Source organism: Neomonachus schauinslandi, chromosome 6 (assembly GCF_002201575.2).
Source record: "Neomonachus schauinslandi chromosome 6, ASM220157v2, whole genome shotgun sequence".
NCBI classification, from domain to species: domain Eukaryota; kingdom Metazoa; phylum Chordata; class Mammalia; order Carnivora; family Phocidae; genus Neomonachus; species Neomonachus schauinslandi.
This window is the reverse complement of record NC_058408.1, coordinates 56037853-56065135: the sequence shown is the minus strand read 5'-3', so window position 1 is coordinate 56065135 and position 27283 is coordinate 56037853. Positions and strand designations below refer to the sequence as shown.

The window sequence follows — 27283 nt, the reverse complement described above, 5'->3', positions numbered from 1 at the left end:
AGGGCTAGAAGATGTATTTGAGCAAATCGTAGCTGAGAACTTCCCTAATCTGGGGAATGAAACAAACATTCAAGTCCTAGAGGCAGAGAGGACCCCTCCTAAGATCAAGGAAAATAGGCCAACACCCCGGCATGTGAGAGTCAAACTCGTAAATCTTAGAACCAAGGAAACCATCTTAAGGGCAGTTAGGGGGAAGAGATTCCTTATGTACAGAGGGAGGAACATCAGAATAACGTCAGACCTATCCACAGAGACCTGGCAAGCCAGAAAGGCCTGGCAAGACATATTCAGGGTACTAAACATGAAAAACATGCAGCCAAGAATACTTTATCCGGCAAGGCTTTCATTTAGAATGGATGGAGAGATGAAGAGCTTCCACGACCGGCAGAAGTTGAAAGAATATGTGACCACTAAGCCGGCCCTGCAAGAAATATTAAGGGGGGTTCTATAAAAGGAGAAAGACCCCAAGAGTGATCTACAACAGAAATTTATAGGGACAATCTATAAAAACGTCTTCACAGGCAACATGATGACAATTCATATCTTTCAATAATCACTCTCACTGTGAATGGCCTAAATGCTCCCATAAAATGGCACAGGGTTGCAGACTGGATAAAAAGACAGGACCCATCCATATGCTGTCTACAAGAGACTCATTTTGAACCTAAAGATACATCCAGACTGAAAGTGAAGGGATGGAGATCTATCTTCCATGCCAGCGGACCTCAAAAGAAAGCTGGGGTAGCAATTCTTATATCAGACAAATTAGATTTTAAACTAAAGTCTGTAATAAGAGACCCAGAAGGTCACTATATCATTCTTAAAGGGTCTATCCAACAAGAAGATCTAACAATTGTAAATATGCCCCCAACATGGGAGCAGCCATCTACATAAGCCAACTGTTAACCAAAATAAAGAGTCATATTGATAACAATATGTTAATTGTAGGAGACCTCAATACTCCACTCTCAGCAATGGACAGATCATCTAAGCAGAAAATCAACAAGGAAACAAGAGCTTTGAATGATACATTGGACCAGATGGACCTCATAGATATATACAGAACATTCCACCCTAAAACAACAGAATACTCATTCTTCTTGAGCGCACATGGAACTTTCTCCAGAATAGACCATATACTGGGTCACAAATCAGGTCTCAACCGATACCAAATGACTGAGATTATTCCCTGCATATTCTCAGACCAAAATGCTCTAAAACTGGAACTCAATCACAAGAAAAAATTTGGCAGAAATTCAAACACTTGGAAGCTAAAGACCACTCTGCTCAAGAATGTTTGGGTCAACCAAGAAATCAAAGAACTTAAACAATTCATGGAAATCAATGAGAACGAAAACACATTGGTCCAAAACCTATGGGATACAGCAAAGGTGGTCCTAAGGGGGAAATACATAGCCATCCAAGCCTCACTCAAAAAAATAGAAAAATCCCGAATTCACCAACTAACTCTATACCTTAAAGAACTAGAGAAAAAGCAACAAATGACGCCTAAGCCATGCATTAGAAGAGAAATAATTAAAATTAGAGCAGAAATCAATGAATTAGAAACCAGAAACACAGTAGATCAGATCAATGAAACCAGAAGTTTGTTCTTTGAAGGAATTAATAAGATTGATAAACCACTGGCCAGACTTATCCAAAAGAAGAGAGAAAGGACCCAAATTAATAAAATCATGAATGAAAGGGGAGAGATCATGACCAACACCAAGGAAATAGAAACAATTATTAGAAATTATTATCGACAACTAAATGCCAATAAACTGAGCAATCTGGATGAAATGGAGGCCTTCCTGGAAACCTATAAGCTGCCAAGACTGAAACAGGAAGAAACTGACAACCTGAATAGGCCAATAACCAGTAACAAGATTGAAGCAGTGATCAAAAACCTCCCCAAAAACAGGAGTCCAGGGCCTGATGGATTCCCTAGGGAATTCTACCAAACATTCAAAGAAGAAATAATACCTATTCTACTGAAGCTGTTTCAAAAAATAGAAACAGAAGGAAAACCTCAAAACTCATTCTATGAGGCCAGCATTACCTTAATCCCCAAACCAGGCAAAGACCCCATCAAAAAGGAGAATTTCAGACCGATATCCCTGATGAATATGGATTCCAAAATCCTCAACAAAATCCTAGCTAATAGGATCCAACAATACATTAAAAGGATCATCCACCACGACCAAGTGGGATTTATCCCCGGGATGCAAGGGTGGTTCAACATTCGCAAATCAATCAATGTGATAGAACACATTAATAAGAGGAGGGAGAAGAACCATATGGTCCTCTCAATTGATGCACAAAAAGCATTTGACAAAATACAACATCCTTTCCTGATTAAAACTCTCCAGAGTATAGGGATAGAGGGAACATTCCCCAAGCTCATAAAATCCATCTATGAAAAACCCACAGCGAATATCATCCTCAATGGGGAAAAGCTGAGAGCCTTTCCCTTAAGATCAGGAACACATCAAGGATGCCCACTCTCACCACTGTTGTTCAACATAGTACTAGAAGTCCTAGCAACAGCAATTAGACAACAAAAAGAAATAAAAGGTATTCAAATTGGCAAAGAAGAAGTCAAACTCTCTCTTTTCGCAGACAACATGATAGTTTATGCGGAAAACCCAAAAGACTCCACCCCCAAATTACTAGAACTCATACAGCAATTCAGTAATGTGGCAGGATACAAAATCAATGCACAGAAATCAGTTGCTTTCTTATACACTAACAACGCAACTGAAGAAAGAGAAATTAAAGAAACGATTCCATTTACAATAGTACCAAAAACCATAAGATACCTCGGAATAAACCTAACCAAAGAGGTAAAGGATCTATACTCTAGGAACTACAAAACACTCATGAAAGAAATTGAAGAAGACACAAAAAGATGGAAAAATATTCCATGCTCATGGATCGGAAGAATAAACATTGTTAAAATGTCTATGCTACCCAGAGCAATCTATACCTTCAGTGTCATCCCAATCAAAATTCCAATGACGTTTTTCAAAGTGCTGGAACAAATAATCCTAAAATTTGTATGGAATCAGGAAAGACCCCGAATCGCCAAGGAGCTGTTGAAAAAGAAAAACAAAGCTGGGGGCATCACGTTGCCCGATTTCAAGCTATATTACAAAGCAGTGATCACCAAGACAGCATGGTACTGGCACAAAAACAGACATACAGACCAATGGAACAGAATAGAGAACCCAGATATGGACCCTCAACTCTATGGTCAAATAATCTTTGACAAAGCAGGAAAAAACATGCAATGGAAAAAAGACAGTCTCTTCAATAAATGGTGCTGGGAAAATTGGGACAGCCACATGCAGAAGAATGAAACTCGACCATTCTCTAACACCACTCACAAAGATAAACTCAAAGTGGATGAAAGACCTCAATGTGAGACAGGAATCCATCAGAATCCTAGAGGAGAACATAGGCAGTAACCTCTTTGACATCGCCCACAGCAACTTCTTTCAAGATACATCTCCAAAAGCTAGTGAAACAAAAGCAAAAATGAACTTTTGGGACTTCATCAAGATAAAAAGCTTCTGCACAGCAAAGGAAACAGTCAACAAAACAAAGAGGCAACCCACAGAATGGGAGAAGATATTTGCAAATGACAGTACAGATAAAGGGCTGGTATCCAAGATCTATAAAGAACTTCTCAAACTCAACACCCAAAAAACAAATAATCAAGTCAAAAAGTGGGCAGAAGAGATGAACAGACACTTCTCTAAAGAAGACATACAAATGACTAACAGACAAATGAAAAAATGTTCATCATCATTAGCCATCAGGGAAATCCAAATCAAAACCACACTGAGATACCACCTTTCACCAGTTAGAATGGCAAAAATGGACAGGGAAAGAAACAACAAATGTTGGAGAGGTTGTGGAGAAAGGGGAACCCTCTTACACTGTTGGTGGGAATGCAAGTTGGTACAACCACTTTGGAAAACAGTGTGGAGGTGCCTCAGAAATTTAAAAATAGAGCTACCCTATGACCCAGCAATTGCACTACTGGGTATTTACCCCAAAGACACAGATGTAGTGAAAAGAAGGGCCATATGCACCCCAATGTTCATAGCAGCAATGTCCACAATAGCCAAACTGTGGAAAGAGCCGAGATGCCCTTCAACAGATGAATGGATAAAGAAGATGTGGTCCATATATACATTGGAATATTACTCAGCCATCAGAAATAGATGAATACCCAACTTTTACATCAACATGCATGGGACTGGAGGAGAGTATGCTAAGTGAAATAAGTCAAGCAGAGAAAGTCAATTATCATATGGTTTCACTTATTTGTGGAACATAAGGAATAACATGGAGGACATTAAGAGAAGGAAGGAAAAAATGGCGGGATGGGGGGGAATTGGAGGGAGAGATGAACCATGAGAGACTATGGACCTGAGAAACAAACAGGGTTTTAGAGGGGAGGGGGGGGGATTGGTTAGCCCGGTGATGGGTATTAAGGAGGGCACGTACTGCATGGAGCACTGGGTGTTATACGAAAACAATGGATCGTGGATCACTACATCAAAAACTAATGATGTATGGTGACTAACATAACATAATAAAATTAAAAAAAGAAAAACTAACAGAAGATAAAGAAGGTCATTTATAATGGTAAAAGGTCATTCATCAAGCAGATATAACAATCGTAAATATATATGGCACCCAATATTGGTGCACCGAAATATATTAAGCAAACACTAACAGATCTGAAGGGAGTAACAGACATCTATATAGTAATAGTAGGGAACTTCAATACTGTACTTTTAACAGTGAATATATCATCCAGGCAGAAATCAGTAAGGAAAAAGACATGAACTAGACTTTAGAACAACTGGACCTAAGAGACATAAACAGAACATTCCATCCAACAACAGCAGAGAACACATTGTTCTCAAGTGCACACAGAACAATCTCTAGGATAGGTCACAAAATAGTCTTAGCAAATTTAAAAAAATTGATCATACCAGGGATCTTTTCCAACAACGATGTCTTAAAACTACAAATCAATAACCAAAGGAAAGCTGGAAGATTCACAAATATGTGGACATTAAACAATACACTCCAGAATAACCAATGGGTCAAAGGTGAAATCAAAAAGGAAATAAAAAACTACCTTGAAACTAACAAAAATGAAACACAACATACCAAAACTTAAAGTATGCTGCAAGAGAAGTGCTAAGAGAGATGTGTATAGCCATAAATACTAACATTAAGAAAAAAGAAAAAGAAAAAAGAGAAAATAAAAAATCTCAAGCAACCTAACTTTACACCTGAAGGAACTAGAAAAAACAAATGAAGCCCAAAGTAGTTGAATGAAGGAAATCACAAAGATCAAAGCAGAAATAAATGAAATAGAGAATGGAAAAACAATAGAAAAGATCAGCAAAACTAAGAGTTGGGGTTTTTAAAAAGATGAACAAAGTGAACAAACTTTTAATGGACTTACAGAGGAAAAAAGAAAAAGGACTGAAATGAAATTACAAACTAGAGACATTACAACCAATACAACAGAAATACAAAGGATCTTAAGAGACTAATATCAACAATTACAAGCCAAATGGACATCCTAGAAAAAAGAATAAATTTCTAGAAACATACAGCCTATCAAGACCGAATCATGAAGAAAATCTGAACAGACCAATAATGAGTCAGCAGGCTGAATCAATAACCACAAACCCTGCAAAAAGAAAAGCCTAGGACCAGATGGCTTCACAGGCTACTCCTACCAAACATTTAAAGAATTAATGCCAATCCTTCTCAAACTCATCCAAAAAATTGAAGAGTTACCCTGATACAAAGCTAGATAAGGACACTACAAGGAAAAACATAAAACAAAAAACTATAGACCAGTATCCCTGATGAACAGAGATACAAAAATTCTCAATAAAATACTAGCAAACTGAATGCATAGCACATTAAAAGGATCACATACCACGACGAAGTAGGATTTATCCCTGGGGTGCACAGATGGTTCAGCATACACAAATCAAAAAAATACGATACATCGCATTAATAGAATAAAAGACAAAAATCATATGCATCGATGCAGAAAAAGCATTTGACAAAATTCAACATCCTTCCATATTAAAATCCTAGGAATAGAAAGTACTTAACATGAAAATCCCACTACCAACATCAAAATCAACAGTGAAAAACTGAAAGTTTTTACTCTAAGATTAGCAAAAAGGCAAGAATGCTCACTCTTGACACCTTTATTCAATATAATACTGGAAGAACTAGCCAGAGAATTTAGGCAAGAAAAAGAAATAAAGGTATACAATTAGAAAGGAAGACATGAAATTGTCTCTGTTTGCTGAAGACATAATCTTATATAATCTTATATAGAAAATCCTTAAGACTACTAAAACACTGTTAGAATAAATGAATTCAATAAAGTTTCAGGATAAAAAATCAATACACAAAAATCAGTTGTACTCCTCCTATACACTAACAACTATAAGGAAATAAAACAATCTCATTTACAATAGCATCAAAAACAATAATATACCTAGGAATAAATTTAACCAAAGAATAATATACCTAGGAATAAATTTAACCAAAGAAGTGAAGGATCTATAAACTGATGAAAGAAATTTGAAAACACAAATAAATGTAAAGATACGCTGTGCCCAAGGATGGGATGAGTTACTATCATTAAAATGTCCATACTACCCAAAGACATCTATAGAGCCATGTCCTCTCTCAAAATTCCAGTGTCATTTTTCACAGAAATAGAAAAAAAAATACAAAAATTTACATGAAACCATAAATGACTCAAAAGAGCCAAAGCAATCTTGAAAAAGTATAAAGCTGGAGGCATCATACTTTCTGTTTTTAAAATATGTTACAAAGCTATAGTAATCAAACAGTATGGTGTTAGCATAAAAACAGACATAATAGATCAATGAAACAATTGAGAGCTCAATAAGTCCACATATAAAGGTCAACGAATATTTGACAAGAGAGCCAAGAATACTCAACAGGGGAAAGGACAGTTTCTTCAAAATAAAGGGTGCTGGGAGAACTGAATACTCACGTACCAAAAAATGAAATTAGATCCCTAATACCACTCACAAAAATTAACTGGACTTACAAAGGAAAAAAGAAAAAGGACTGAAATAAAATAATCCTTAGGATTAAGAAAAATGTAAAGCTCCTAGAAGAAAATAGAGGGAAAAAGTTCCTTGACATTAGTCTTGGCAATGATTTTTTGGAATTGAGACCAAAAGCACAAGCAACAAAAGTAGTCATCAACAAGTGAGACTACATAAAACTAAAAAGCTTTTGTACAGCAAAAGAAAGAATCAACCAGTGAAAAGGCAACCTACAGAATGGGAGACAATATATGCAAATCATGTATCTGATTAGGGGTTAATGCCCAAAAGGTGTAAGAAACTCATACAACTGAACAACAACAACAAAAATCTGATTTAAAAATGGACAAAGGGTTTGAACAGACATTTTCCCAAAGAAGATATACAAATTGCCAATAGGTAAATGAAAAGGTGGCTCAACATCACTAACCATCAGGGAAATGCAAATCAATACCACAATGACAGATCACCTCATACCGGTCAGAATAGCTATTATTAAAAAGACAAGAGATAAATGCTGGCAAGGATGTGGAGTAAAAAGAATGTAAACTGGTAGGAACTTAAACTGCACTCTTGGTAGGAATGTAAATTGGTGTAGCCACTATGGAAAACAGTATGGAGGTTTCTCAAAAACTTAAAAATAAAACTACCATATGATCCAGCAACACCATTTCTGGGTAAAAGGAAATGAAATCATGATCTCAAAGAGATATCTGCATTCCTGTGCTCACTGAGGCATTATTCACAATAGCCAAGACATGAAGCAGCCTAACTGTCCACTGATGGATGCATAGATAAAGATGTGGCACACACACACACACACAAACACACACCCCGAAATATTATTCATTCATAAAAAAGGAGGATATTTTGCCAATTGTGACAACACAGATGGACCTTGAGGGCATTATTTTAAGTGAAATCAGACAGAGGAAGACAAATATTGTATGTTTTCACTTAATATGTGGAATCTAAAAACATTGTATTCCTAAAAACAAAGTAGATTGATGCTTACCAGAGGCTGGGTTGTGGGGGAAAGGGGAAGACCTTGGTCAACAGGTACAAACTTTCAGTCATAAGATGAATAAGTTCCAGGGATCTAATTAATGTACACCATGGTGACTACAGTTAACAATACTGTATTGTATATTTGAATGTTGCTATGAGAATAGATGCTAAATGTTCTCACCATAACAACAACAACAAAATGGCAATTATGTGAGGTGAAGGACATGTTAACTAACCTTATTGTGGTAAACATTTTGCAATATATGTGTGCACCAAATCATCACACTGTATACTTTAAACCTAACACAGTGTTATATGTCAATTATATCTCAACAAAACTGGAAAAAAAATCAACAATCAACTACAAAGCAGGAGTGGAATGCACACTTAAAATCCCCACATTCTCACTAACCTTCATAAGACTTTGCATCTTATACAATGACTATGAAACCACACTATTGAATTGTTAGAGCTCTATAAACCTCAGAAAGAAGAGACTATTTTTTATTAATCAAGAGAAATATTTTGAAAAATTTTATAACATTTCCTAGGAAAGCAACAAAATAAGTTAAATAAGATATTAGTACTATTATGTTATAACTAATATTAGTTAATATTAGTGTTCGAGGGATCAGATTGTCATTACTGAAAAGGACAAACACCGGATTAGAAAATCCCGAGTAAATAAATTAAAAGTATATACACATTTAAAAGCTGAATAGGGCCTTTTGGTTGAAAAATAGTGGAATGAAACTTAAAACATTACTACCCAAGCTAAAAATAAAAGAATTCACAGCATATTAAAATTTAGAGACTTTTCAACTACTCTGATATTAGCTTTACCGATCTGAAAAAAAAAAAATTGAACAAAATTAACGTAGTGTAAGCACTTTGTTGTGTTTCTCATTGCTTAGGAAATCATACCTCGTAAGAGCTGTTCTTGTTTTACCACAAGCCCCTGGTATTTTTTAAAGGTTTTTTCATAATCTTTTCTCAAGGTTTGGTTTTCAGGGTCTTCATCAAGTAAGCAACTTAAGTTAAGGATCATCCATATTTACTGAAGCAAAGAAAACCTACTGAAAAATACTATGAAGAACAGTACTATTATATTTCATGTGCAGTATTATCTAGTTTCCTCTAACCAGTAGTTTAAAACTAAAATATTCATCTCTGCACAATAATTGTTAGAACTTCTTAACCAAGGGCTCAAGGATATGCTTGGAGACCTTGGGTGAACGTATGTTTGGGTTGTTACCAAATACATGAATCCCAGAAATTTTATACAAATATCTTACATATGTACACAAGTCTCTTTCAACATATTAACAAGTGGATCCATGAACCAAAAGGATTACTGCCTTAAAGAGTGTTTTAGTTAATAAGAATACTAAATTTCACCTCAGACAGATGCCCAGAATATTCAAAGAATGTTGATTAGATCTAAAGCTCTTTAGTACCCTCTTCAGACTTGATATCAAAAGAGAAATATCCCAAAGTTAGAGGTCACCAAAAATTTTAAATTACATCTTATGGTCCCAAATAATTCCCTGGACACCTGCAAAAATAATCAATTATTTCAGTCTGACTTCAGGATCCCCAAGCACTTAAAAACTTCCTCCTTGTTGACTGCTACTTGTATCAAAACACAAGGGATCTCCTGCATTTCAGTATGTCTTATAATCCATGATATGTCATAGTTTAATTGAAGCATTTTTTTTTCCATTCTTAGTGGTTCATGAATAATGATGCATCTTATGATCAATTGTATCTGATACTTATAGGAATACGCTATGTCCTAAAATACCAGTTCCTGTTACCCAACAATCACAAAATATAAATTAATGATTGCTAAAAGTTCTGTCAGTAGTTCTCTCCATACCCCTCCTATTTAATGAATTTGGAGTATATTTAGGAGACTTGTGACTCCAGAAATGATCTAAAGTCTCCAGGATTATTGAATTGTCCACAGAGTTTAAGTCAACACCAATCTAGATTTCCGAAGCTCATAGCACAAATAGAAAATTTCTAAACCTGGAAAGATCCTAACAAAGAAAAGTCAAAACTTGTGTGTTAGGGTATATTTTTAGAGTATCTTGGGGATTCCATGATGGAGAGGTAAGAAACATATGATACTTTGCACAACAGGAATACTACTTTTACTTTTTAAAAGAGATCAATAAATACTGGGTTCAAAGGAAAATTACCAGTATGGCTGCTGAATAAGCCTTATGAAAAAGCAAGGGCCTTCAATCTAGAAAAATTACTCTGTAGAAGCAATATGATAAATATCTTCAAATACAAGAAAAGTGATGTTTAAGAGACTACCCTTAGTCTATATTGCTTTAGCATGCAAGATTAGATTCAAGGGACAGAAGTTATTGACAAGTGGATTTTAGTACACTAAGCAAAAGAACATAATAAATAGGATGTCAAACCACAGAATGAACTAAATCAATAAGCAGTGACATTGTCAAAGAAGAGAGTAAATAACCAATTTGTAAGGGAAGCTGCAGAAAACATTCCTGTTTTGAAGGATAGGTTAAAATGGATCATTTTTTAAGATTCTTTTCATAGGTTCTATCATTCTGTAGGCCTCTCAAATGTATATGTATTAAGAAAAGAATTTTTGCACTTAATTAGCAAAATAGAATTTAAAACTATGTTCACCAAATTCACACCTATTCCAATCAGTCACCTTATGACATAGACAGAACTACATAAACAACAGCAGTGAGCCAGACTTCAGCTAACCAAAGGATCTTAGGGGATATATTGATATAGCCACTTAAACACTCACCAGTTCAATTATCTAGGACCACTATTACTGCTCCTTCTATCTTAACAACTAATCAAAGAGATAAAAAGTATATGTCAAACTATATTCATTCTGATAGTATCACTCTTCATCTTAACCTTCAATACTCTTTTATTTTTCCAAATAACGTAAATGGAAAAAAAACCCAAAACCATCCCACGCATCCAAAGCTCATTAGCAACAACACTGCGGTGAAATGCCACTCTAAAAGGATATCAGCTTTCTTCTTCTTAGAGAGTTCTTCTTGCCACAGCTCATGTCTTTTTAACTCATGATCAATGATATTCATACATAGAGCTCCAATTTTATAGTGAGTGATAAGTCCATGAAACTGAGAAAAGCTTTAAAGAAGAGATTTTAGTATGTATTTGAAGCATTATGTTTTGTAGATTCAGGAAAGTTATTTTGGGTAAACACATGTATAATTAATGTAGAAAATAAATTTGATATATATATTTCAATAAATGAATATACCCAGGGTATACTATGAAGACCTGAAATTATAAGATTACTTTATATATATTACCAATACCTGAAATAAAATTTTTAAGTTAGAAATGAAATAAAATGCATTTTTTGTAATCAACCACTATTTTAACTATGCAGATACTCTCAAAAATAAACTTTCAGACTGCTGTAAAACAAAACTAATAACATATTACTAATATTAAATAAAATGGATTATCAGAGAATAAGCCAGTAAAATATTAGTAATCAGGTTTTTGCATATGTTTCCTACTCAGTTCATTCATCCGAGTATTTATTCAATAAATACCTACTCGCTAATGCTGGCACATTTTTAGAACAGAGGCAATTCTCTGGGAATTGGCTAGACTTTTCAAAATGTCTCAATAAATATCTTTCTAAAGAATATATGTATATAAATAGCATATATGGATACATAACAGCTATAAATATATACATGTACATATATATGTATATATACATATATACTGGCACTTACTCTGGGTCATGCTTTATTCTAAAAATTATTCAAAAACAGTGTTACTATCCAGTTTACAGATGAGGAAACTGAGGAACAGAATTAATGTAATCAAGAACACACAAGTAGTAAATAGCAGTACTTGGATTCAAATCCAGTCTATTTCCAGAGTCCATACTCTTAAATTCTAAACCAATTTACTATCCTACTCTGTGTGTATCCATGTACATGCATGGGTCAATACAGACTGAATGAAGGACAGAACAATAGAGAGGATAGAGAATGGGAAAGAGAGTAAGAGTTCAGAGGCAGAGCTTCAGCAGACACACAGGAAGAGAGCAAACCAGTAATCCACAATCCAAACTATTGACAGACTGAAACAGAGATAGACTTTTACTTTTATTTCCTTATTTTTATACTTACCTGGAAAAGCAAAAAAAGATGTAAATTATATTTGTAGCTAACTCAACACTTTGCTTCCAGTCTTCTCTTAGGACTCTTGCTAATGCACCAAGGGCAGTTTCTAAAGAAAAAAGGAACATGTAAAAATGATCATTCGCCTTGCCTGTGGTATAAAGGGTGATTGGTTTTAAATGCCTACTTATTGATAAATAACAAAGCTAAGATAGAACTGGGACAAAAAAGGAGGGTGCTTCTTTCCAACACAGAAAGCTATATTTAAAACTGAAATACAACTTTTACTTAAAAACCCATAACATGTAACTTTAAGTCTCTAATTATAAACAGAAAGTAAAATATGATTTAGATAAAGTAACATAAGTATATAATGGGTGACAAAATAAAAAGACCATTTCTTTCTTGATGGGTATTTCCACTTGTAATCTTGCTACTGCAGTGCCATTTTTTGTTTTTTAACATCTGATTTAATATGTTTGTGAAGAAGGAAAAAACTAGAATAAGTCTAAAAAAGTAATGAGCAGTTTAGCAGGCTAACGCTAGCTCCACTGAAGCAAATTAATAACCAAATAAAGCTTATACACACAAAAATAAATCTATTTTAATATTATGTTAAATTAATGCCAACAGACATAAATAAAACAAAAAATCCTTCACAAAACTAGCTTCAGGGTAGAATAAACATCTCTGCTAGATTTTTATCTTGAGAAAGGGAAAAACTTAATGAACTGATTAATGAGAATTACCATATGCTAAGTAAACATAAAGTAATGAGACCGGTTTCAAATTAGAATTGTTACATGGCTTACTGATTCTTAAAATATTAAAGCATTAAAGAAAATATCTGTGTGTTACACAGAGATCATAATTCAACTTTCTATAATAGGCACTCAGAATCTACTTTACTTCATGGACTGCATTATTGGTAATTGTTATGGTAATGAAAGTATTCAATTTATTTGTGCTCTGTGGCCATTCAGATTATAAAACAAGTATTATTAATCTTAGTGAGGAATTTTTCAAACTAAAAAACATCCTATAGTATCATTTCATAATGTTATTTATACTCACATATGCTTTGAACAAAACTATTCTGGAGTGAAGTAAATAGGTAGGCAATATACATTAATATGTAAAGGTGCCACAAAGTTCTACTTAATAAAGAATCTGGCTAACTTTGTTTATCCAGTATTACTAAAGGCATTTCACCACTATAATCCAGGGGAAACATTATTTCTTAGAATATACAGCTGACCCTTGAACACACTGGCTTGAACTGTGTGGGTCCATTTATAATGGGGATTTTTTCAATATTTTATATTATGATTGAAAAGTAAGGTAGAAGTTGCCAAAATGACTAGAAGGGAAGGCAAAGGAAAGATGCAGTGAAGCCTGGAACAGTAGGGCTCTTGCCTGCTCCTGGCACTCCTCACCCTACTCAATACCATTGAGGTCTTGAACTGAGAGGTGCAAAGGAACCAGCTCTGGGGAGAGATTCTCAGTGAGGTGGTGGGGCAGGGCCAGTCATGGGCTAAAATTGGCCAAGGACCACAGAATAATCTGCCTTCACCCTTCACCTCTCCCACTCCTCCCACACCCCCACTCCCAGGGTAACAGGTCCAGAAAACTGGAGCCAAGAGCACCAAGCAGGAACCTGGGATGTAGAGTGGACAGCAAAGAGGGCGCTGTCCATGGTGCTGAGAGCTCTCCAAAGTGGGGAGCTATTAACTCCAGGGAACTAACTGGCAGTTCACCACTTGATAGCATCTCCTATAAGCAGAAACTGCATTAGAACTTCATAAAGGGGGTCTGATGGAACAAGCAATCTAGAGAGACAGGTAAAGGTGTTCTGCTTTCCCTCAGATTCCATGTATAAAAAGATTTCCCACATTCTTGGGTATGGAAGCAAGGAACAGGTACCACTCTAGGATCCAGCTTTGTTAACTTTGGGTAGGGACAAGGAGAGATGTGGTGCCTTGTCCTATTACTGTACTATTCATAGTTAAGTTTCTGGAGAGTCAAAAATTACATATGTATTTTTGACTGTGGGGGTGCACCTCTAAACCACCCTCTCCATTGTTCAAGAGTCAACTGTGCTTTGGAAAATGATGTACTATAATGTCATGAATTTAGGTAGATGGCTAGTGACCTATTTTCCAAATTTTATTTCATTTTTCTCCTCTAGTATAAAATAGAAAAGTGTCTCAATAGAAACACAGCTGTAGGATTTGTACATAGGTTATCAAGAAATAGCCGAAAGAAAATTATGAAGTTTACTCAAGGTCAAAATATAACCCCCAAATGAATTTATAAGTTAAATGCAATCATAATTAAAATTCCATTATAATTTTTATGATATAATTTATATGATAAAGTGATGTCAAAATAATACATTCAAAAAATGTAAAGACCAGCAACACCTATTTAAAAAAAAAAATCAACAAGTTGGAACACTTCTCCTACCTATTCTAAAACTCTAGTCAAAATACAAAACAAAACATAGCATGGAAATTATCAAATAGATCAACAGAAAAGAAAATAAAGCATTAAAACATACCTATGAATATACCAGAACAGTACCTGGCACAGAATAATCTTTCAAGAAGTATTTATTGAATAATAGAATGCCAGGCATTTAACAGAAAAGGCATTTGAAATCTTTGGGGGAAGAAGGAGTATTCACTAACTAGGTTGGAATAACTGGCTATGAATATGCAACAAATTTACATCTCTACCTCCTACTTTCAACAAAAATGAATTCCAGAGCTAAGCATTTCTGAAACAACCAAAGTACGGACCTCCAAAAATCCATTCCTCCACAAGTGAATTAAAACACTGGAAAAAACTGTCACCAACTTTTTTAGAAACCTGGAAATTAACTACATTTTGCAACAATAAGAAATATGGCTGAATCTTAGTAAGAGAAAATGTTTCAACTTGCCCTAATTCTATCCCCTCTGTGTAACTTTGTGGAAGCCTTGAAAACCAACAGCATCACAATTTTAGTATCTGTGAAAAACAGCAGCATAGCAGCCAACTGGAGGAAGCAGAACAATTTGGCACTCCTGAAAACCCCCACTCCACTCCACTCACTATGTGACCCATCTGGATATTTGCTGCAAAGCTCCATTCCCAGGGTTTGCATTTATTTGACCTGACTCAGAAATTGCTTTGTACAGGTTTATACCCAGGGCATTTGTTGAAAACCACTGGTGGCAACATTGCAACTGCAGGTGGTAGCCTTGCCAGTTGGGATTAACAAGAGTCTAACCAAACAACCTTAAAAGGAAAAACCGGGAGTGAGATATTTACAAGGTCTTTGAAAAGCTCCAATATATTCCTGGGAAACCAGAAGGCCATGTACAAGTGCAGGAATGTGCTGATGCCCAGGAAAGACCTAAGAAAGACCTACTCTCTCATCTCTGGCCAATCCTGAGGCAATGTACAGGCAGGAATTAAAGGCTAAGGCCTTGGGAGTTTCTGGCAGGCTCAGTCAGTAAAGCATGAGACTCTTGGTCATGAGTTTGAGCCCCATGTTGGGTGTAGAGATTAATTAAATAAGTAAAAAAAAGTTAAAAAAAAAAAAGGCTAAGATCTTGTAAACTACCTGCTTAAATACTGAAGACATGCTCCAACAGACACACAAACACAGCCCCTCAGCAAAGGCTGGGACACTTAGGGCCAGGCATTTAAAAACCTCTATCCAATCATTAAACACTAAACTAACTGAACTAGAAAGCTTCAGTGGCAGCACAAAGAATACAGATTTTTCAGAATTAATCCAAGAAACTCATTAAACCAACAGTAAAAATAAGCCCTGGAGGGAGTGTCCCAATATTATTTCAACAACAATAAAAACTAAAAGACATGAGAGAAAACAGGATGCTATGTCCTGTACTCAGTAAACACAGGAGTCAATAGGAATTGTCCATGAGGAAGCTCAGATGTTGAACTTATGAAACAAAGACTTTAAACTAGCTATTGTAAATACATTCAATGAACTAAAGGAAACCATATCTAAAGGTTTAAAGAAAAGTATGGGAAGGTAGGCAAATGATGTCTCATCAAACAAATAATATCAATAAGGAGATACAAATCAAAAAATATGAACCAAATATAAATTCTGGAGTTACAAAGTACATCTGAAATGAAAAATTCATTAAAGGGCCTTAACAGCAGATGTGAACTAGAAAAAGAAAGAACTGGCAAATTAAAGGTAGGTCAATTAAGATTATCCAGTCTAAAGAACTGAAAGAAAAAAGAATGAAAAATAAAGAGCCTCAAAGACCAATGGGGCACCAAACAAGCACATTAACATGGGAGTCCCAAGAGGAAAGGAGAGAAAGGAGCTAAATGAATATTTAACAAAATAATGCCCAAAACTTCCAAGTTTGATGAAAAACATTAATCTGCAGATCCAAGGAATTCCATGAACTCCAAGCAAGACAAACTAAAAAACATCAACACCTAAACACATCATAGTCACACTCACTGGCAAAAGCCAAAGGCAAAGAAAATGTTGAAAGCAGTAAGAAGAAAGCAGCTCAATAGTTATACAGGATTCTTTATAAGATTAACAGCCAATTTCATATCAGAAACCATGAAGACATGAAGACAATGGGATGGTATAGTCAAAGTACTAAAAGAAAAAGACTGTCAAACAAGAATTCTACATCCAGCAAAACTACCCATTCAAACACCAAAGAAAAATTAAGTCATGCCTATTCCTAGGTAAACAAAAATTTAAAGAATTTGTTGATATTAAATCTTCCCTATGAGAATACTAAAGGGAATCCTTCAGGCTTAAATGAAAAAATACCACAGAAGAACTTAAATCCACACAAAGAAATAAAGAGCAAAGGTAAAGATAACTATATAAATAAAAAGACAGTATAAACATATTTCTGACTATACTCTTCTATCTGATTAAAAAAACTCATACATCAATAATTATATTACTGTGCTGATAGGCAAATAATGTATAATGATGTACTTTGTATTACCAAAATAGTACAAAGGAGTGGAGAGGGAATAAAGGTATATTGGAGCAAAGTTTTTACATACTATTCAAATTAAGTTACTATTAATTTGAACTAGATTATTTTAATTTAAGATGGTAACTGTAATTCTAGGGCAAACACTCAGAAAATAATTCAGGAAAACATAATAAAAGAAATCAAAAGGATTAAAATGGTATACTAAAAAATATCCATTTTACATAAAAGAAGGCAGTAATAAGGGGCTAAAGGAACAAAAATGATAAAAGATATAGAAAACAAATACAAAGTGTTAAATAACAATCCCACTTAATGAGTAATTACGTTAATGGTAAATAGACTAAACACTCCAATCAAAAGGGAGAGACTGGCAGAATGGATTAAAAAAAAAGCACAATCCAACTATATGCTTTCTACAATACAAACATTTTATTTTTTTTATTTATTTATTTTTATTTTTTATTTTTATTTTTTATTTTTATTTATTTTTTTCAATACAAACATTTTAGATTCAAAGGCACAAATACGGTGAAAGCAAACAGATGGAAAAAGATATACAAAAAAGAGACAATAGATTGAGAGAAACTATTCTAAGCACATAAAAGAAAAAGGATATAAATGATATAAATTTATATGCTAAATTATATATGTAAAAAAGGATATAAAGACTGTACATATATTTATGTAAATATACGTATAGTCTCACACACACACACACACACACACACAAATACACAGGAATACAAACTTCAAAACAGGGTAGAAATTCCAAAAGTCTAGTGACATGAGGAAAAAAGTAAATTCATTAGAAATCAGGCAAATGCAACTTAAAACAAGAGAACTTGTTCATTACCATAAGACAATGTCAAAAAATTTAAAAGTTTAATGGCTTTCATATTCCACTGGTCTGGGGACAGAGCAGTACAACCATTTAGGAAGGCAGTTTGGCAAAATCCCTTAAAACATTATGACCTGTATTTCTGTATGACCTCTGTTTCTGTGTACACACTGTAAAGAATTCCTTGCTTGTGACGAAACCAGAGAGGGAGACAAACTGTAAGAGACTCTTAATCTTAGGAAACAAACTGAGGGTTGCTGCAGGGGAGGGGAGTGGGAGGATGGGATAACTGGGTGATGGACACTGGGAAGGGTATGTGTTGTAATGAGCACTGGGTATTATATAAGACTGATGAATCACAGACCTGTACCCCTGAAACAAATAATATATGTTAATTAATTGAAAAAAAAGTGAACTCAATAAATTAAATAGGCTAAGGGATTCATGGAATTTAGTCATAAGAAAAATAAACACAAAATCACGTCTGTTCAGTTTAAATGCAATAGGATTCTGGTCCCTGCTGTGGGAACACAAGTGTCAGTAAGTATCCTGGATCCATGCTTTAAATAAATGGCTTTATGTCTGTAAAAAAAAAAAAAAAAAAAAAAAAAGGAAGAAGATATGTACAAAGATGTTCACTGAAGCAATATTCCCTACCGAAAAATTTGTAAACAATCTAACGACCGATCAATAGAGGAATGGCTAAAGCTATATAAAGCTTCATAAAAAGCAATAACCAAAATTGTTTAAAAATTAATTACATTATGGGGCACCTGGGTGGCTCAGTTGGTTAAGGGTCTGCTTTTGGCTTAGGTCATGATCCGAGAGTCCTGGGATAGAGCCCGTGTCAGGCTCCCTGCTCAGCGGGGAGTCTGCTTCTCCCTCTCCCCCCCACTTGTGCTCTCTTGCTATCTCTCTCTCTCAAATAAATAAATACAATCTTTACATTATATGTTATCTATCTGCATGTAATCTCAAAACATTACTATATGGAAAAAATTAACAAAAAAGTAGTACGATATTATTAATATAAAAATTCTTACAAAGTAATACTCTATAAAAAATTCATATATATATACTTTATATATACAAAAGTATATATGAAAAGGATCTAGAAGAATGAATGCACTCCAAACTCAGATTATAGAGTAATGGTCAAAGGGGGTTTCATCTATAATATTCTAAGTCTTTTTAAAAAATATATGAGTTGTGTAATTTTAAAAATACTTAAAATGCACAAATTTCCTACTGAGAACACTGGTAACATCCTAGGACTTCCTGGACAATTCTTTGTATGTATTTTCCAAGCTACAAAGTATAGGTGTGTACTGTGCAGCCTCCATAAAAGAATTATGAAAATAGACAAAAAGGTATTCTTTATCAAAGAATTATGAAAATAGACAAAAAGGTATTCTTTATCATGTGATGGAAAATCAGGTAATAATGACATCTTCCATATTTTATTTTTGGCAGAAGTATAGTCAGAAAACTGTGCACTTAAAGTAATTCTATAGTGGTATTACTGAGAAAAAAGATTTTAAGAGCATTGTATCTCCTTTTTCTTTATTACCTAGCACATCTAATGAAAGGAGAGCATCAAATTCAATCAAAATAAACTTATAAAGATTAATACATATTTTTGCTGCACTACTGAAAAAAAACTAATTTTGGAACTTTAACCAATTTAATAAAAGCATATACATATGTGTGCAAATGTCAGAAGTTTGATACTGTATCCTAACTGAAAGGATAAAAGTCTTCCAGAGCAGAAGAATGAAAAGATACAGTATCATTAATGCTTTATTTTTGTTGTTTAAATGATTTCTAAATTCTTCAGAGAATATTTAAATGTTATCCTCTTAAGTTAAAAATTTTTCCTAAGAAGGTAACAAAGTTCTGGGAAACAAATGCATTCCTAACTTTGGTATAATTTTAGCTTTCTCCTTAAAAACCACATTATACAATTTTTCTATTTTTAATATTTATAGATATAAATCACCATTCAATAGTAGTTCTTCCAAGTTATCAGGATTTCGGGCAAGCTGCAGGATCAAAGCAGAACCCCGAACTTTGTCAGGAATATCTTCATATAGTAACTCAATGTATTCATCCATATCATTAATGTTAGCAACTTCATCAATCTGAAAGAAAGGAAGAGGAAGTACTCCAAAAGAACAATATTTAACAAAGCCACTGTTAAAAGAATGACATTTTGCCCTTTTAATAACAGACAAATTTTCCAAGGACTCATAGTTGCCATCCTTTTGTAGAGGGGAAAATTAGACCTTTGGGTGCTAGGACTCTAATACAAAGTAGCTATAAACCATATGAAAATAGGAAGTACATAAACTCTAAAATTGGCCTATTAATATAAAATATCTTAAATTTAATGCAAATAATTTATATCTACTTCAATAGGTTAAACAATATTTCAAAACATAAGGCAATAAGAATATTTAAAACATTTCAAAACCTACTTATCAAAATAAATTATATCTAAAAAAATACCACTAACTTTTGCCTGTATGAAATATTGAATATCTACCTTTTCCAGGTACTTCTAAGTTGAATAATCTTTAAAATATCCCTATCTATTTAATGTTATTGTATGAATTATTGATGGGAAAAGGCAACAACCTTACAATCAATCAGTTCTCTAGTAGATCAGAATATAGTCTTACCTCCATTCCTTCAAAAGGAGGTGGATCTTTAGGCTTGCTTGATTTTTCTTTTTTTTCTGTAAAAAGATTTTGTTTTTAATGAGAACTAGGTTTTTAGAGTTTCTGGGTAATTTTTATTTTCAGCAGCTGAGTTTTATTATGGCTGAGCTGGGGATCTTAAAACTGAATAGTTTATGAAATCATCTTTTTTCCAAGAAATAAAAAAATAAAAAATGTTCATCTATAATCCATCTGTTGAGGATATCAAGGATATAAATGAATAAAATCTATAAATGATCCCAAAGTCATAACTTCATTTCCTCCTACATTAACTTCTTGGGTATGTAAATAGCCAGACTTGCCAACAGGCAGCAAAATAGTCCCTTTGTAACTCACACTTAAGGTTGGAGGAGGAAAATCAATAAGGCAAAGATACATTAATGGGTTGAATAATATAAAAACTGAAATAAAAAAAAATCACTTAAGGTAACAAATCACATAAATAAGTATTACTGTTTTGTTTCAATCACTTTAAGGGGCAAGGTTTTTGGCTTTGAAATAGTGAATACCACATAAAAAAGTTAAAAAAGAAAAATAGAATAGTTTTTTTAAAATAAGTGTGTATTTAACATAGTAACAGTATTTCATATATGTCTTCAAACATTAATATCTATATAAACAGATTGATTTTAATGGATTTATCCATATATTTTGACATGAAAATTTCCTCATATTCCTTTAATTTGGGGGAAAGAAAGTGAGAAGACTAATTTACCTTGAAAACTCAGTTAAAGGGTTTTATTAGTAAAGTTATTTTACTATAAATGCATTCATGATTGTATTAATTAGGCATTAGGAAAGATCAATTTTAACTACACTATACAACTCAAAATAAGTATACATACATCTTATTAGAGTACAGGATTTACTTTGCTCACTTTGAACTTATTTAACTTATTGAAGAAGTTATCTCCCTCATTTACAAAGATCTTAACCAGAATATTCTATCATGAAACATTTAATAATTTTTCCTTATAGCACTTATTATGAATAATGAACAATTACACATTGAATGCCAGTGATGTAGTTGGATGCAATCAAGTTCAAACTGTTTATTTTTGCTTTTAAATAAATTTATAATCACTTAATTCATTCAAAAATACATATTGATCACATTAGATATTATATTCAGGGTTAACTAATAAAAATATGTATTAGACACAAGGCATTTTATTTGCTGTGGATAGAGAGAAAAGACTGAAATAATTTGAAAAATGTCCAAATTTTCTCTTACTTTTTTCTACTTAGAATAATCCTAAGCACTTATAAATTATTTCAAAGGCACCATATTTTATTTTATTTTATTTTTTTATTTTTTAAGATTTTATTTATTTGCGAGAGAGAGAATGAGAGACAGAGAGCATGAGAGGGAGGAGGGTCAGAGGGAGAAGCAGACTCCCTGCTGAGCAGGGAGCCCAATGTGGGACTCGATCCTGGGACTCCAGGATCATGACCTGAGCCGAAGGCAGTCGCTTAACCAACTGAGCCACCCAGGTGCCCCAAAGGCACCATATTTTAGAACTCACAATGGTGAAAGACATGTAAACTAAATCAGTACTAGGAAGTAGAATACAGCATTCAATAATCTTAGATGACTTTCCATTGAAATGTCTGTATTTTTATTTTGTTTCATTTTTGGTTTAGATTTGATGATGCCTTCGAAAAATAATCAACTGCTTAGCTCTAAATTTTAATGGCTTGGTTCTTTATGAGGAAATTGAAGCTAGGAGAATGGCAACAAGGAAGACATTAAGAATGAAAAAGCAATATTTTCCTAAGAAAGAGTCATAAAACTATCCTAAAGGATAGTCTAAAATATATAACACATATTTTAACATTTAAATACCTGAGTAATCAATTCACATTATAAATTAAGTGTCAAGAAGAAATTTAGAAAATATAAATCTAGTTGGGGTACAGAAAATGGATTTTTCTGCCCCAAATTCTCTTCTTTTATTATTCTAGAGTCAGTATGACAGACATTTGTTTTTCATTCCTGATTTCAGCACATGTGTACACATACACAAACATACACACATACCACAGTATGAAATAGAAACAGATCATTTTGTGTGGAAGCATCTAATAAAGAGCCTTGTACACAGGAAACTAATAGGTTTTTTTCATTTACTTATTTATAATACAGGCAAAACAAAATAAAACAATAACAAAAAAAAAAACCCCACCATTCAAAAATCAAAAGCACAAACTATAGTCAAACAACTCTGGTTATGCATTAAAAAGTGAGGAATTCTACTTACCTTTTCCTGACAATGAATCACGGCGGTTCTGTAGATAGTACAATAGCTGTTCTACCTCATTTAATTTTGAGGGATGAATAAGTTTACATTCTTCAACCACCTTCCGTGCCAGGGAAGTTATATCTGTGTTGGCATTGAGACTCTTAAGACGAATGCTGTAAGCATATCAGAATTTTCCAACTCAGTTATATTAAAGTGATAACTTACACAATACTTCTTTTAAATAAATAGTTTATAATGCAGTTAAATGTACCTGACACAGACTCTTTCAGTAAAATATAATATAGTATTAGATATAATTAGGCTTAAAATATGTAAAGAAATGATTTCTTTGAACTGGACAAATGAGATAACAAAAGAATATTAAAATCTACATCTGACTCTTCTAGGCAGGACAGCATATTCAGGGATCTTGTTTTAAAACAGTCTTTCTGACAATATATATAAAGTCTTTAGTCACTGTTGGATGTGAGAATCCATACTGCCAAAAATGAGTAACTTTCTTGACCATACTCACAATCATTTTTTTTTTAAATAGGGTCAACACATAATATCAGTATATTCAGATTCAGTTGTTCTGATGGAAACAATTACCAATGTACATGAATTCGTGGTACCAGGGAGAGCCATGAAGACATAAAATTAGGTTCAGGGTGAAACTCAACTGGAGGCAAAAGACTCTTACAAGCAGATGCACCAATGCAAGGCTTATATTCAAAAAGAGAAACATAAGAAAGTAGCCACTGTGTGGAATTCTTTTTTGGTGAAGATGGACAATTTTTGAAGAGATATCAAGGTATTAGATTAGAGGCAGTAGGGACAGAGATCTCAAAAAAATGTCTTACACTGAACATCTGTGAAATCATTATTCGGATAGGGATAAATTTATGCATAAATGCCCTGTGCTTCACCTATTCTGCCCTCCCACACCCCTTGGACTCCTGACAGGCTCTCATCTTTCTACTTTAGTTTTGCCTTTTCTAGAATGTCACATAGTTGGAATCATATAGTATGTAGTTTTTTCCATTCTGGCTTCTTTCACTTACATGCATTAATACAGTAAGGTACCTCAAATGTGTTTTCATAGCTTGATAGTTCATTTCTTTTTAGTGCTGAATCATACTTGGTTATATGAATGCACCAAAATTTGTTGAAGGATATCTGGGGTGCTTCCTGCTTCTGACAATCATAAATTTTCTATAAATATTCACGTACCAGTTTTCGTGTGGACATTATTTTCAATTCATTTGAGTTCATATCTAGGGACAACTTATAGATTATATGGTAAGCCTATGACTAGCTTTGTAAGAAATTGCCAAACTGTCTTCCAAAGTGGCAGTATCATTTTATATTCCCACTAGCAATGAATGAGTTCCTACTGCTCTATATCCTCACCAGCATTTGCTGTCAATATTTTGGATTTTATCTATTCTAATAGATGTGCAGTGGTATCTTAATATAATAATTTTTCTATTTTTTAAAAAAATTATGTTATGTTAAAAACCATACATTACATCATTAGTTTTTGAGGTAGTGTTCCATGATTCATTGTTTGCGTATAACACCCAGAGCTCCATTCAGTACGTGCCCTCTTTAATACCCATCACCAGGCTAAACCATCCCCCCACCCCCCTCCACTCTAGAACCCTCAGTTTGTTTCTCAGAGTACAGAGTCTCTCACGGTTCGTCTCGCCCACTGACTTCCCCCACCTTCATTTCTCCCTTACTACTATCTTTTTCTTTTTTTTTTAACATATAATGTATTATTTGTTTCAGAGCTAGAGGTCTGTGATTCAATAGTCTTACACAATTCACAGCGCTCACCATAGCACATACCCTCCCCAATGTCTATCACCCAGCCACACCATCGCTCCCACCCCTCACCACTGCAGCAACCCTCAGTTTGTTTCCTGAGATTAAGAATTCCTCATATCAGTGAGGAATGTAAGGTCATGTAATACATGTCTTTCTCTGATTGACTTATTTCACCCAGCATAATACCTTCCAGTTCCATCCATGTCGTTGCAAATGCCAAGATTTCATTCCTTTTGATGACTGCATAATATTCCATTGTACATATATACCACATCTTCTTTATCCATTCATCTGTCGATGGACATCTTGGCTCTTTCCATAATTTGGCTATTGTGAACATTGCTACTATAAACATTGGGGTGCATGTACCCCTTCGGATCCCTACATTTGTATCTTTGGGGTAAATACCCAGTAGTGCAATTGCTGGGCCGTATGGTAGCTCTATTTTCAACTTTTTGAGGAACCTCCGTACAGTTTTCCAGAGTGGCTGCACCAGCTTGCATTCCCACCAACAGTGTAGGAGGGTTCCCCTTTCTCCACATCCCCGCCAACATCTGTCATTTCCTGGCTTGTTAATTTTAGCCATTCTGACTGGTGTAAGGTGGTATCTCATTGAGGTTTCGATTTGGATTTCCCTGATGCCGAGCGATGTTGAGCACTTTTTCATGTGTCTGTTGGCCGTTTGGATGTCTTCTTTGGAAAAATGTCTGTTCATGCCTTCTGCCCACTTCTTGATTGGATCATTTGTTCTTTGGGTGTTGAGTTTCTAAGTTTATAGATTTTGGATGCTAGACCTTTATCTGATATGTCATTTGCAAATATCTTCTCCCATTCTGTCGGTTGTCTTTTAGTTTTGTTGACTGTTTCTTTTGCTGTGCAAAAGCTTTTTATCCTGATGAAGTCCCAATAGTTCATTTTGCCCCTTGCTTCCCTTGCCTTTGGCGATGTTTCTAGGAAGAAGTTGCTGAGGCTGAGGTCGAAGAGGTTGCTGCCTGTGTTCTCCTTTAGGATTTTGATGGACTCCTGTCTCACGTTTAGGTCTTTCAACCATTTTGAGTCTATTTTTGTGTGTGGTGTAAGGAAGTGGTCAGTTTCATTCTTCTGCATGTGGCTGTCCAATTTCCCAACACCATTTGTTGAAGAGACTGTCTTTCTTCCACTGGACATTCTTTCCAGCTTTGTCAAAGATTAGTTGACCATAGAGTTGAGGGTCCACTTCTGGGCTCTCTATTCTGTTCCATTGATCTATGTGTCAGTTTTTGTGCCAGGACCATACTGTCTTGACGATTACAGCTTTGTAATAGAGCTTGAAGTCCGGAATTGTGATGCCACCAGCTTTGCTTTTCTTTTTCAACATTCCTCTGGCTATGCGAGGTCTTTTCTGGTTCCATACAAATTTTAGGATTATTTGCTCCATTGCTTTAAAAAAAGTTGATAGCATTTTGATAGGGATTGCATTGAATGTGTAGTTGCTCTGGGTAGCATTGACATCTTCACAATATCTGTTCTTCCAATCCATGAGCATGGAACGTTTTTCCATTTCTTTGTGTCTTCCTCAATTTCTTTCATGAGTAGTTTATAGTTTTCTGAGTAGATTCTTTGCCTTTTTGGTTAGATTTATTCCTAGGTATCTTATGGTTTTGGGTGCAATTGTAAATAGGATCGACTCCTTAATTTCTCTGTCTTCTGTCTTGTTGTTGGTATAGGAATGCCACTGATTTCTGTGCATTGATTTTCTATCCTGCCACTTCACTGAATTCCTGTATGAGTTCCAGCAGTTTCGGGGTGGAGTCTTTTGGGTTTTCCACATAAAGTATCATATCATCTGCAAAGAGTGAGAGTTTGACTTCTTCTTTGCCGATTCAGATGCCTTTTATTTCTTTATGTTGTCTGACTGCTGTGGCTAGGACTTCTAATACTATGTTGAATAGCAGTGGTGATAGTGGACATTCCTGCCATGGTCCTGACCTTAGGGGGAAAGCTCTCAGTTTTTCCCCATTGAGAATGATATTCGCTGTGGGTTTTTCATAGATGGCTTTTATGATCTTGAGGTATGTACCCTCTAACCCTATACTCTGAAGAGTTTTGATCAGGAAAGGATGCTGTACTTTGTCAAATGCTTTTTCTGCATCTATTGAGAGGATCATATGGTTCTTGGTCTTTCTTTTGTTAATGTATTGTATCACATTGATTGATTTGCAGATGTGGAACCAACCTTGAAGCCCAGGGATGAATCCCACTTGGTCGTGGTCAATAATCCTCTTAATGTGCTGTTGGATCCTGTTGGCTAGTATTTTGGTGAGAATTTTTGCATCCATGTTCATCAAGGA

The 27283-nt window shown here is 34.5% G+C and overlaps 1 protein-coding gene across 1 annotated transcript in view; it reads right to left on the bottom strand.

The window, feature by feature from the left end:
- Positions 1-27283, bottom strand: part of KIFAP3 (kinesin associated protein 3) — a 185583-nt gene that overhangs the window by 125328 nt on the left and 32972 nt on the right. Inside the window, exons 3-8 of the mRNA XM_021682645.2 lie at positions 23139-23293; positions 20839-20894; positions 20157-20298; positions 12329-12428; positions 11179-11303; positions 9072-9170 (exon numbers count right to left, since the gene is read on the bottom strand). Coding sequence (XP_021538320.1) covers positions 9072-9170; positions 11179-11303; positions 12329-12428; positions 20157-20298; positions 20839-20894; positions 23139-23293 — 677 coding nt within the window. The remainder of the gene's footprint in view (positions 1-9071; positions 9171-11178; positions 11304-12328; positions 12429-20156; positions 20299-20838; positions 20895-23138; positions 23294-27283) is intronic.